A 12,294-nucleotide genomic window follows, 5' to 3' on the forward strand; every position below is an offset into this window, starting at 1 on the left:
TTTTACGAAAAAATAGAGATAGTGGGCCTGACCCCCTCCCCTCCTCTTTCAGGGAAGCTAGGGTTAAGTTACAATAAATGTCATGAGTTTAAATATAAAAATATGCTTTTATGCTTGAAAATATTAGTCATTCAAAATATTAACTCATAACAAATGTGTGTATAAGGATTTATATCTTGTTTCCATATTTATTGGTATTGAAACATTCAGAAAACTAATTCTTGTATGTATGCATTGCTTGCTGCCATTGTAGAATTATTTGTCTGGGTAGTTTAAGATTATTACAAGCATTTAAACATATTTTTTTATGTAATATTTTGGGAGAACGCACTGTAACATTGATCAAACTGCAAATAAATGTCTGCTGAAGGAGTGTGTGTTCTTCTGAAACATCAAAGAACATGTTTAAATGCTTGTGTAACTGTATACTACAAGAATAATAATTCTACAGAAAAGTATGCTAATAAATTGTTACTTCCAAGCAATGCACTATTGGTGTGTTTCACTTTTATCCCTATCACAAGGCATGAAAAGTCAGCTCAGTAACAGCCCACATTAAGTGGTAACTTCTGATCTCATCACCAAAGTTCCTGGGTGCCTGGGCTTGGATTTCATCCCCCCCCCCCCCTTCATTGCCACAATTTGCCAAAAGTGGCAGAATAGCGATGCTAAATAACGAGAAATTGAACACAAGGGTGAAGTGTGAAGAAAATCTCCTGGTTTCTCTTCAGGATGCTAATATGTCAGTCACAGGGGACCAAGTTATCCTTGTTGGAGCTGCGTCGAAGGGAATTATTCAGAGGGGGTTCCAGCACAATGCCATGGTCTACAAGACCCCATATGCAAAGAACCCATTCGATGCGATCACAGACGAAGAGTTGGAGGACTACAAGAGAACAGTTGAAAAGAAGCAGAAGGGCGAACCTTGTGAGTAATTTCTATTACTTTTTTATATCATGCAACTTTCAAATATTAACATTTCTGATGCATTTGAAGAAAATACTTGTGAAAATCTAAATTTTACACTTTCTTACTTCCTTATATTCTAGAGTTTTTGTTTCCTAGCGCAGGGGTTCCCAAACCTTTTCATTTCACAGTGCCCTTAGTGTTTAAAATTTTTCCACGGTACCCATGTCAAAATGTAGGCCTATCTAACAGTTGCAACACTCAGTTAATGTGGTTAGGTGGCTTTCCTAAAGTTAAAAAATAAACAGAGATTTCAAATTCAGAAACATGTTACATGTAAAATGTACTACATAATACATATTTGGAACAATCATATCATTTTAGTGAAAATATTGGAACATTTGGCGGTGCCCCTGTAAGCCAGCCACGGCACCCCAAACTGCTGCAGCGCACACTTTGGGAACCACTGGCGTAGGGCATTATGTACATTTTTCAAAGCTTGAAGTGTTCACCTTATGGTGAAAAATTGCATTAATAAGGGCCACAAAGTAGAAAAAATAAGATATTTGAATTGTGCTAAAAATATACCCATCTGACATAACTTGGCCTTACAGCAGAAACTAAAATTGTACAGGGTGATTCAAAAGTTGCCATAGATAGCATACAAAGCAGTTTTGTGGTTACACAACATGTTCAGTTGACCCCCATTTTTGTGATTGCACGTGTCAATATTAGTTACCTAAAACTAAGCGTTTACCAATGTCATTGTGTCACTTCACCTGAAACAAAAGAACAGTGAGTGTGCTATGTATGTATGGCGACTTTTGAATCCCCCTGTATGCATTGTGTATCAGTTGAGCAGTGCCGGATTAACAACTTTTGGGGCCCTGAAGCAAGATAAGCAACGGGGCCCCCTCCGGCCCCTCTCGCCCTTTAGTTTGCCTCCCCATTTCTAATCTCAGCTTGACGTGCGTGCATGCAAGCGACCAAAAATGGGTATGTGTGATGTATTTATATTTGTGCCCTGGCGGGGCTGCGAAAGCTTTGGGGCCCTAAAGCAACTGCTTTCTTTGCTCTATGGTTAATCCAGCACTGCAGTTGAGTAAGACAGAAAAGGAATGGCTGTATCACAATCCTGTTAGCTATAATAAATCTTCTCTCAAAGTGCATGGCCTACTTTCTGATGTCATGTTGTGTGTGTGTGTGTGTGTGTGTGTGTGTGTGTGTGTGTGTGTATTATATTGGGAGGGGGGGTGCAAAATGTTACATTTCACACCTGTTGCTTTGTTCATATACTTATCCTGCCTGAAAGTTTCATGCAACGTGATGTGCCACCATTCCAGCTTGTCAATAGGAGGTCCGATAGCTTCCCTTGTGAGAATTGTATACCCCCATCTGCCACTGTGGCTTCCCCTTGCCCCACCCTTCTAAAGATTTTCTGATGTGTGATGCTACGTATGTGTTTTAATGATGTTTATTTATTAAGGATTTTCAAAATGTGCTAAGAATTTACAGGGTCTCCAACAGAGACTTTGAATGTATGTACTTAACTTTTGTACAAAAAAAGTGATAGATATATTAAACTTACATGGGTATTAACTCTGTCTATGTGGCTATCTTTTAAACATCAAAACAAGAGAACCATGCTTACATGAAGTAAAAACAAGGATGAATAAAAAGCAGTTGTTGAGTGGCTTGCAAAGATTTCAATTGTGTATCGATGGTCTGTGTGGGTGTTTTTCAAATTTATAAAATTACTAATTTTTACACATTTTGTGCACTACAGAAGATTTATGGGTTTATGACAAATTCATAAAAATATTGTTGTTTTTTTTTTCGAAATTACAAGGTATACTGGCAACATTGGCCATGTCCGAGGGCAGCACCAGATGTGCCCGACATCTGGCTATGTTATTCCGTCATTACCCAGATGAGAGAAAAGATTTGAAATGTATTATGCAGAATGATATGTAGGTTAGGTAGTGTGCAGACTTTTGAATTATTGTGGGTGCATCAATATAAAGCACTTGTAACAATTTCGCGTATTCTTCATGCATACAGGTTGGAATTCATCCCTAGAGGCATCAGAACGGGACACTCACCTCCTGGCAACCATGGCTGGTGCAATTGGTTTTGGTTAAATTTTTGGAATTCTGTTTTAGCCACATCTATATTAAAATAGTCAGATGGAAATTGATTATTATTTTTTCCAGTGGATGAAGATCAGTCTGAATCGGAACCATTGTCATCATCTTTACAAACTAAAGCTGGAGAAGGGAATAATATAAGATCCCCCCTGTTATCCCCTACTTCAGCCACCAGCGAGACGGAAGAAGACAGTAAAGGTGGGTTTTTAACACTTTTCTCCGTTACGGTGGAAGTTTCCAGGTAAACATTTATGCACTCTGCAATTTATGAAATATTTTTATTTCTTTATTGTTGACTAACATAAGGAAAATGGGTAGTTACATTTAACCGCTTGAATTAATTCATTCTTATCAGGAAGTGGAATTCTTAACCATGAGGCTCGGCTGGACTTCTGGCCGATGCAAGACCAGCTATTTTCGAAATTCAGTCTCCTTTCAAAAAACTGCTGTGATATTCGAAAAATCTGAAGAATCACATGTTTAGAATTCCTTCAAGAACATTCATGTTATTCTTCATGTAGTTTGCTTTTTCTGTTGTCTAGATATTATCAATAGTTTAATAGACTGAGTAACCACGAAACTATTGAGAATAGGCAGCAGCAAAAACAAAGTACATGAAGATTCACGTGAATGTTCTAGAAGGAATTCTAAACATATGTAATTTCTTCACATTTTGGAATATCATAATGTTGTTTTTTTTAAAAGGAGAGGAAAATTCGAAAACACTGGCCAAAGGTCCAGGCGAGCCTTAAAGTATGTGTGGGATGCAGTAAGGTTTTATTTTTGATAGCTTGCAAATGTGCTTTGAGAAATCATTGGATTGGTAACTGCATTTCTTGATGATTCTTACTACTTGTGGTATGGGATAATTATATAGTAATTATCTGTGTGTTGGGAGATTTGTAATTTCTACAATTTCTGAATATTTTTGGTAATTCTTCAATTTTTTTTTTCTTGGATCTCACGAATTATTGTTCTGATAAAATTCAGTTCACATTATGCATGGGTAAAGGGACTATTTTTTTTTATTCCTTAACAAAATGTGTTTGTTGTTTCATGCAGCTGAGCATCGATTCTTACGGATAGAGACTAAGCAGGCGCCAAGACCAATTCAGGCTGAAGTTGTTCAGAGTGATGGTTAGTAAGGGGAGGGATATGTATGTGTGTGTGTGTGTGCACTTAACTAATGATGTGCATCGTTCATTGTTTTTTGCATTGTATTGGTCTTTTTATGGTTACAAGTAGGGATTTGTTGTAGTTTCATCTAATCTTACATTTGTTTTCGTATTTTTACAAAAGTCCTGGCTTTTTCACATTTTGTGCATAACCGTATTCAGTAGATATCTGTCTTTGTGTATACCTTTTCTTCGTATCAGCTTCTTTTTATGTTGTGAATGTAGCGTAGCGATTGAATCTTTACCAAAGGGAAAAAATAACTGCATTTTTTCTGTAATTGTTGTCTTTCACGTATTTGTGTATGTCGTTGAAGTAACATTTGGTTGTTAATTTTCTTCACTCTCGTTGCCATGAGTTAATCTTCACGTAGTTTTGACCACTTTCCCAAGTAGCTGTTTGTTTTTTGTAATGTATCACATATTATCAATTTAAGCCTGTAAGTTTCATTGAAACGTAAGCATTTGGAATTCATTCTGCATTTCATTTTTTGTCACTATATGCTTGACATTTCCCAGCACAATTTCTGTTGCTTTGTGTCTGAATGTTTTTTCTCATTTTTTGTATTTCTGTAGTTAATTGGATTACATTTTTCATGTTTTCTTCAAATGTCAAATTGGAATGTGTGTTGTTTATGAATTGAAATACTTTATTTTTTGTTAACTTAGGACTTTTGTCTACTTTAACAATACTTTGTAGAGAATTTATATGTTGCACACAGGTCCATTACAGTCAGTGACTGAAAGCCTGTAGAAATTTCTGGCCTGACTGGGAATTGAAAGAGAGCTATGAATATAGTCTTCAGCACAGTTTCACATATTGAAAACCCATCTATTACAGGCATACCACAACTTTCCAAGGCCATACACTGAAAATCTTGGTTCGTTCACAATTTTCCACCCAACTTTCAATAATTGATGTCGATTTGTCTTTGTGCTAAGTATATTTTTAATTGCATTAATGCCTTAATCTGAGTATGTGGCATTCTACACATGTTGCTGTCTTGACACTACGCTCGCAGTGTGGGCATGAATTAATCAAAGCATAGAAAGCATGTGTGAACTTGCCAACAAATAGTAGAACAACAGTGTTGCAATATGCAGATGTTGAAGCCTAAATACATGAGAAATGGCTGTTATATTGATCCACACATGTAATTGACAATATCAAAATTATAAATATTATTTAAAGAGAGAAATTGAAAATGAGTAGATATACATACACATTAAAAACTCTTTATCTGCATTTGTTGGGACCAAACCAATTTTGAATAATTGAAAGTTCAGATAATCTGGAATGTATTTAGCATGTACTGTACATTAAAAAATACAGTGAATGTGACACAATACAAATATATATCATGTGTATAATGTTATATCCTGTGGATTCAATTGTATGTGCTATGAAATATCGATTATAGTGATGGGAAAATATTTTTCTCGATTTTTAAACTACTAATAGACAAGTTTTGTGATGCATTTGATATGTGCACAGTGCAACACTACAAACCAAAAGATGCCAGTTGACCTACCCTCTTACTTGGACAAGAACAGGAACACAGAGTCGCCAACCATAACAAGAAACCTTTCACGGCCAAATACACAAACAGCAAGGTTCAAAGATTGATCATTGAGTTCAGTGTGCATGCCACACCTCCCAGGGTTAATAGATAAGCAGAATAAAGTCCAAATTCCAACGAATGACAAGATTCAGTAGTAAGAGAGTGCTTAGAAGTATACCATCAAACACCAAGCCAGTAGAAATTGCCTATACAGCATACCATGTGAATGTGGAAGAACTTGCAGAGGCGAATACAGATGCTCTCTGGAGAAGAGGATAGACAACACAAGGAACAAGCACAGAAAGAGCCAGAAGGCTTAATATCAGAACATGCATGGAATGAATCGCATTGATTATAGTGGAGCACTGTAGCAGTACTGCCTCACCAGAAGAGTTTAATTGACAAAAAACGAAAATAAGGAATCATTAGCCTTGACCTTGAAACACAGGGTTGGCAATTTTTTTAAAAAAAGAAACAAAAATAAACTTTTTTGTTTTTAACATGTTTTAAACTGTTTTTAAATGAACCGAAAAAACATGGTTTAACAAATAAAACGTTTCAAACACAATGCCAAGAAGTCTTTATTTTCTAAGAATAATGATTAATAAGGAATCTGTTAATAATCCAAGGATTGACTGTGCTCCTATTATAAAGTAAGCGCTTGACTAACTTCTTAAATCTCGCATGTAAGCTGTTTGAGAAGCTTCAACTAATCCACAGTTGCCAGGCCCCACAGAGTCCACGTTGGAGCTACTGTATTTTTGTTTTTTTAGTACATTTTATCGTGAATGCAACTAAATATTGACATAACAACAATGTGCATATTTTACAGTGTGTTAAGCGAGAAACAAAACTGTTTCATCCGTGTAGTATTCAATTTTAAAAATATTTTAACCACTTGTAAATAAAACTTGTTTTTAAACGTGACCCACGGGTATTAATCACTGTGTTTCTTTAATTCAATATACATTTTCAGCCACTGAACAGATTTCTATGTTTCTATGCACAGTAAACAGAATGACATGCATTGAATGCAAAGGCATAGTTACAAAAAAAAAATTAATAACCACAAACTATCAAACATAAAGTATCAAAATGTGTTTTAAACAAATCTAAAAAAACAAAGCCTTTTGTTTTAAACATGCCAACCCTGTTGAAGCAATTAGGGATTCCAGTGTTGTGTTAAGACAAATATGGATATTCCTTCTCAAGAAATAAGTATAGGCAGTAAGAAATGGAGCTGAAAATAGTACAAGACTCTGGAAGGACAAATGCAATTTTGTAGCATTCCAGCGTTACATGTGCAACACTTCACACACAAAATGTAAGTTTCTAGACATGAGATTGGATTAAAATATTTATAATGAACTGATTTCATAGAACTATGAAGTACTTTGTGATGTCAGCTAGCAAATGAAAAAAGAAAAACTAGAGTATGATGACGTAACCTGAATGCATGAAAAGCATTACTGAAAATGTGTTATGTGTGTGATGCTTTAAAAATTTAGCATCCATTTGTCTGTGAAGCATATTGGGTACAGATGTTAATTATTTTTGTTGATGAAATATGCAAATTATATACATTCACACACATTTAAATCTTAATGCAATTAAAATTTACTTGGAGTAGGACCAATTTTCGTGGGATGCCCTTTTTTTTTTTTTTTTTGCTTACCCCCAATTAAAAATTATTACTTTTGATTTGAATCAAACCCTTTTTTATCCTTCTGTTCAGTTTACGATAGTCATCATGTTAGTGATTGAACTGTTATAAACAGGATTACAGACATTTATATAATTGTTATATACATTTTGATAATGGTGAGAAGAATTGATACTACTGTATTATCCAGGTATAGGGTATTGTGTGTTCTATTGATAAAGATATGTTGTCTGTTGTTTTCTTATAAAATGTAGATATCTGGAGGTTAATATTAATAATTTGCTCTTTTTTGTGTGTAGTTATTTTAATATAACTATATTTGCCACATTCTAGAATTATTGCACATGTTCTGTTACAACTTAACCACGATGAAGAAATGCATGGTTGAACTATATTGTTTGTAATGTTTGTAAAATTGTTATAGTTAGTTATATCCTATTGTGTGTATGTGCAAATTGTGACATATTAATTAACATTCGTAAACAGACAGAAGGCAGTACATGACTGGATGTGCGAGATTAAAGGTCTACAGGAATTTTAGAACAGCTGCATTACTAATAGCCTTAGCTTTATTTGTTCTTCTTGTTTGCAACATTAGTGCATGTTTATTTGTGAATGATTTTTGCATGTTTGTTTATTAAAGCAGAATCAGATTTCCCTGACCCGTATGTGGAACGGTCAAAGTCTGCACGGTTTCCTCGCGACGGTAAGTACATCCTGAAAATGTTAAGGATTAGTGATTTTTCTATGAGATATTCTGTTCTTATAATGTTAGTATTTTCATAGCATGAATGCAACATAATCCATAGTGTGCAAATAACATTGCATAATGAATCCAAAGGCAGTATATACGAGTGATTCATTATCAAATCAGACGGGTGTTAACACTTTACTGAGTGTGGATCCTATTTTTATGGAACACCCTGTAACGGATTTGGATAAAAAATACTAATTTTGTCCAATTAATACAGATTTTCAAAAATGGCCTATGTATTAAACACACTCATTTCAAAGTTTGGCTGAACCTTTGGCTGATGCCAGCAAAGCCTTTTTCTAGAGCACTCTTGTGAAACTTCATGCGGTTTACTGTTGCTCCTGTGTAGATATTTGCAATAGGTTTATGTAGTCATGGAATTATTGGTAATGTCTAGACAAGCGAAAGCAAACCACACAAAGATTCACGTGAATGCTCTAGAAGGAATTCTAAGAATTTGGAATGTATGTGGTTTTTTTTTAAGGAGAGAAAATTTTGAAAACTTCCGTGCTTTCCTGACAAAGAGTCTGTACTACAGGATATTTTGAATCAAACATGTCCTCTAATTTGTGGTATATTTGATGTTTTACCACATGTAAAAAAAAAAATATTTTGAGGATTGCAAGTAATGCACCAGCAGGTTTGTCTTCTGAGTAAGTTACTACATGCAGTTACATCCATGTGTGTCGCTTACTACAAAGCCAGGCATCCTTGGTTCAAATGTGAAGGAAAGTGTGGACATTCCATTGTTCCTTCATTTAATTCATCTCCTTTATCCTATTTGTCAAATTTGACCTCAAGAGGTAGAAAAGAACTTAACAATGATAGAAAAAGTGAAAGTAAACCTACCCCAAGCCACTCGCTGTGGTGAGACTATATTTTATAAAATGACGTGATTAGTAATTTATTAAATACTGTTCCCATGACCTAAGCATATACTGCCTTTCATTTATTATTTTCTGAATGTAGTTACTTATTCATGGTGGTTGCGGTAAACGCGGTTTAAAATTACTTACGTGAAATTGTGCAACGCGGAAGTACGAAATCTTCTAAATTTCACGTAAGTAGTTACTTAGTTTTAACAAACTTGTTTGTTTCTTAGTGAGAATTCTAAAATTACTGTAGATTTGTTTTGCTTAAGTCTTCTTGTTGCGTAGATCTTGAACAAATATTTAACTTGAACTGTTTATGAAAATGGTTAATTCCTTTGCAATTATGAAAAAAATTTCATTCTGCCTCTGTAATGGCAATGATACACAACTAAAGAGAGCTGCGTAGTTTTTATTTTTATAATTAGCCATTTACCGTAAATTTTGAAATAAATGTCGTCTTTGGTTAGGAAATTACCATATTTCAGAACACACACACACATGTCCAATATGGATGATATGCTGTCATCATTTGAAATATGCATTTAGAAGCTTGACATTGTTCTTTCTTTTTATTACGAACTGCATGGAAATACACAAACTGTTCCTTCCTGTCATTCCATTAATATTTTTGAAATGCTGAAATAAGGCAGTATTTTCACACGTAACAGTGGTAAGATATGCAATCAAAAATTGGCTTCATCTAGTAGTATTAGAAAATTAAATAGGCTGCTGTTACCAATTTTTTTAATAAGTAAGCCAAATTTATGAATGTCAGTCCCTGTCTGCAATTTCTAATAGTATAATGATTTACATTACGGAAAGGTGAAAAGAAGCATTGGGCTTCTTCATAGCCACTGGGAAACACAGTTGTTGTTTTTTTCAGGAGGGCTGGAATTATAAAGGTGTATAGTACATAGCTGCTTTCTAGGGGGAGAGTAAAGATATTTTTTATATACTTAAAACTTTCTACTCTCAAAAATGACAATGTTAATTTTGTCAAAGTTTCAGAGTAGGCTGTAGCCCCATCAGCCCTCCCTCTGCATATGCCAGTGTTTATTGCCAAATTGTTAGCAATCTCACCTTTGGTGTGAGCGATTGTAAATTCGATCCCTGGTTGGAGCTCCAATGTTTACTGTTTGCTCAACATTGTGGGACAGTTGGCAGTTATTTGATAACAAGTGGTGAGATCCTTTGTAGAAAATGAAATACATCATAAAGCCTTGACCATCAAAGGGCTATCATGCCACATAGATTAGTTTTAGTTCAAAGCCCTGTTTGACCTTGGGTTAATCAAAGGCTGATGACTGGAAGTATACATGGTCACTTATGCTTAAAAAAATTAGAATACATTACATGCATTTGCATGGTGCAACCATTTCGCCATTCATGAATATGTTAATTTTTTCTTGGGATATCTGTGATGAATGACAAGTATTGTTTCATGCATAATGCTTTCCATACTAGTGTTCAATTGTCAAATATTTAAACAATTAATCTTCATTGGTTTACCATGGGGGCCTTTTTTCTTAGTTCCAAGCAATGTAGAAAAGTTATTAAATGTTATTGACTAGTTACTTGTTAGAATAGTTTAATGTGTGAAAATAACGAGGAAAATAGTTTCAGTAGTTCAATCATGTGAACGTTTCGTATATTAGATGTGGAAACATTCTAGATAGAAATGTTGAGATAGAAAATTAACAAGCATTAGCATGTGATGTGATGTGATGTTATGTTTGATTGTGGATGTTTAAAATACATCTTATGCAGTGCATGAGGCATATACATAGGATTTTCTGCGTTGTATTCTTAAGTAGTAGGTTATGCTTACGTTCGCATGTTTTAAGTTGTTTCGCATGCCTTATTTGCAATGCATGACTGTTTGTGTTATCATGTAGCTCCTGATGGGACTGTTACAAGCCAGATAAAGAGGACGTGGTCATTGGATCGAGACAAAAATAAAACTAAAGGTAATTATTAATTTCTTATTGTAGTCTGCATAGAAAACAATATTTTTTGATGATTCTGTTTGTGCCATGAATTCTGATGTACTAATTTTTTTCTCTGCTTTTTTTTCCTTGTTCATTGTCATAAAGTATGTGCATATGTGAGTGAGAGAGTGTGAGAATGGACTTGCATAATCTTCCTTAGATTTTTTTTTTTCCAGTTGCAAAAATCTGCTTCTAGTTCAAGATTGTTGTAAGCATATAAACACTTTTTCTCATGCAATGTTTCAGAACACACTCACTTCATCAGTTAATTATTTGGTAAAGGTAAAGTTCCCCATGCATTTAGCACCATGCCATGAAGGCACAGCACCACGCATTCTCGATCTCGGCCATTTTGGAGGTGGTGATCGTTTCTGAGAGAGAGTTACGTTACTTTTCATCTTCCCCTTTCGCTCTCTCTTTTCTCCTCATATAGAAAATGAGTTTCTCCCCTTCCCCCTTTGTGTGTGTGTGTGAGAGAAAAATACTCTCTCTCCTTCTCCCCTCTTTCTTTCTTTCTCTCCTTCTCCCCTCTTTCTTTCTTTCTCTCCTCCCCTCTTTCTTTCTTTCCCTCCGTCTTGCTTTCAGCGAAGGAGGAGAAAAGAAGGAAGAAGAATGAAGAGAGAGAGGAGGGAATGGATGGATGGAGGGAGGGAGAGAGAACTGAAGGAAAGAAAGAATCTCTTCTTCCTCCTCTTCTCCCCTTTCTTCTTTCGACTCCCTTCCTCCTAATGAGGCCCTCTCTCTCTCTCTCTCTGTCTCTCTCTCTCTCTGTCTGTCTCTCTCTCTCTCTCTCTCTCTGTCTCTGTCTCTGTCTCTCTCTCTCTCTCTCTCTCTCTCTCTCTCTCTCTCTCTCTCTGTCTCTGTCTCTGTCTGTCTCTGTCTGTCTCTCTCTTTCTCTCTCTTTCTCTCTCTCTCTCTCTCACATATATGATCAGGGAGGGGGATAGACACCCCTTACCCCATTGATTCAGAGTTTTGGGTGGAGGACACAGGGGTTCCAATCCTGACCCTACCTTGGGTTCGACTCCCAGCCTTGGCATGGGTGTTCGTTTCCCTCCCAAATTTGGCACCATGCTCTGGCTGCCTTTATCCCCCCCCCCCCCTTTCCTGGGTTGACCTCCGGTACCCATTGATTTGATGCTGGGTGACCCCCAGAGCTACTTTATGCAGGGACAAGGCTGGAAAAATTCCAACCTTAGATCATCCATCTCAGGAATCAAACTCGGGTCT

At 35.8% G+C, this 12,294-nt stretch overlaps 1 protein-coding gene across 14 annotated transcripts in view; it reads left to right on the plus strand.

Annotated features, from left to right (window-relative positions):
* The window catches only part of hts (adducin 1-like protein hts), a 124,963-nt gene that overhangs the window by 98,784 nt on the left and 13,885 nt on the right, over nt 1-12,294 (plus strand). For 3 of the 14 annotated variants that reach the window (XM_083142407.1, XM_083142410.1, XM_083142408.1), the window contains 5 exons: nt 732-927; nt 3,120-3,251; nt 4,116-4,190; nt 8,094-8,156; nt 10,972-11,043. In XM_083142407.1, coding sequence (XP_082998533.1) covers nt 732-927; nt 3,120-3,251; nt 4,116-4,190; nt 8,094-8,156; nt 10,972-11,043 — 538 coding nt within the window. The remainder of the gene's footprint in view (nt 1-731; nt 928-3,119; nt 3,252-4,115; nt 4,191-8,093; nt 8,157-10,971; nt 11,044-12,294) is intronic. The other 11 variants (XM_083142416.1, XM_083142422.1, XM_083142409.1 and 8 more) reach the window with 10 other exon arrangements.

This window comes from Lepisma saccharinum, chromosome 21, assembly GCF_977018435.1.
Source record: "Lepisma saccharinum chromosome 21, izLepSacc3.1, whole genome shotgun sequence".
NCBI classification, from domain to species: Eukaryota; Metazoa; Arthropoda; class Insecta; order Zygentoma; family Lepismatidae; genus Lepisma; species Lepisma saccharinum.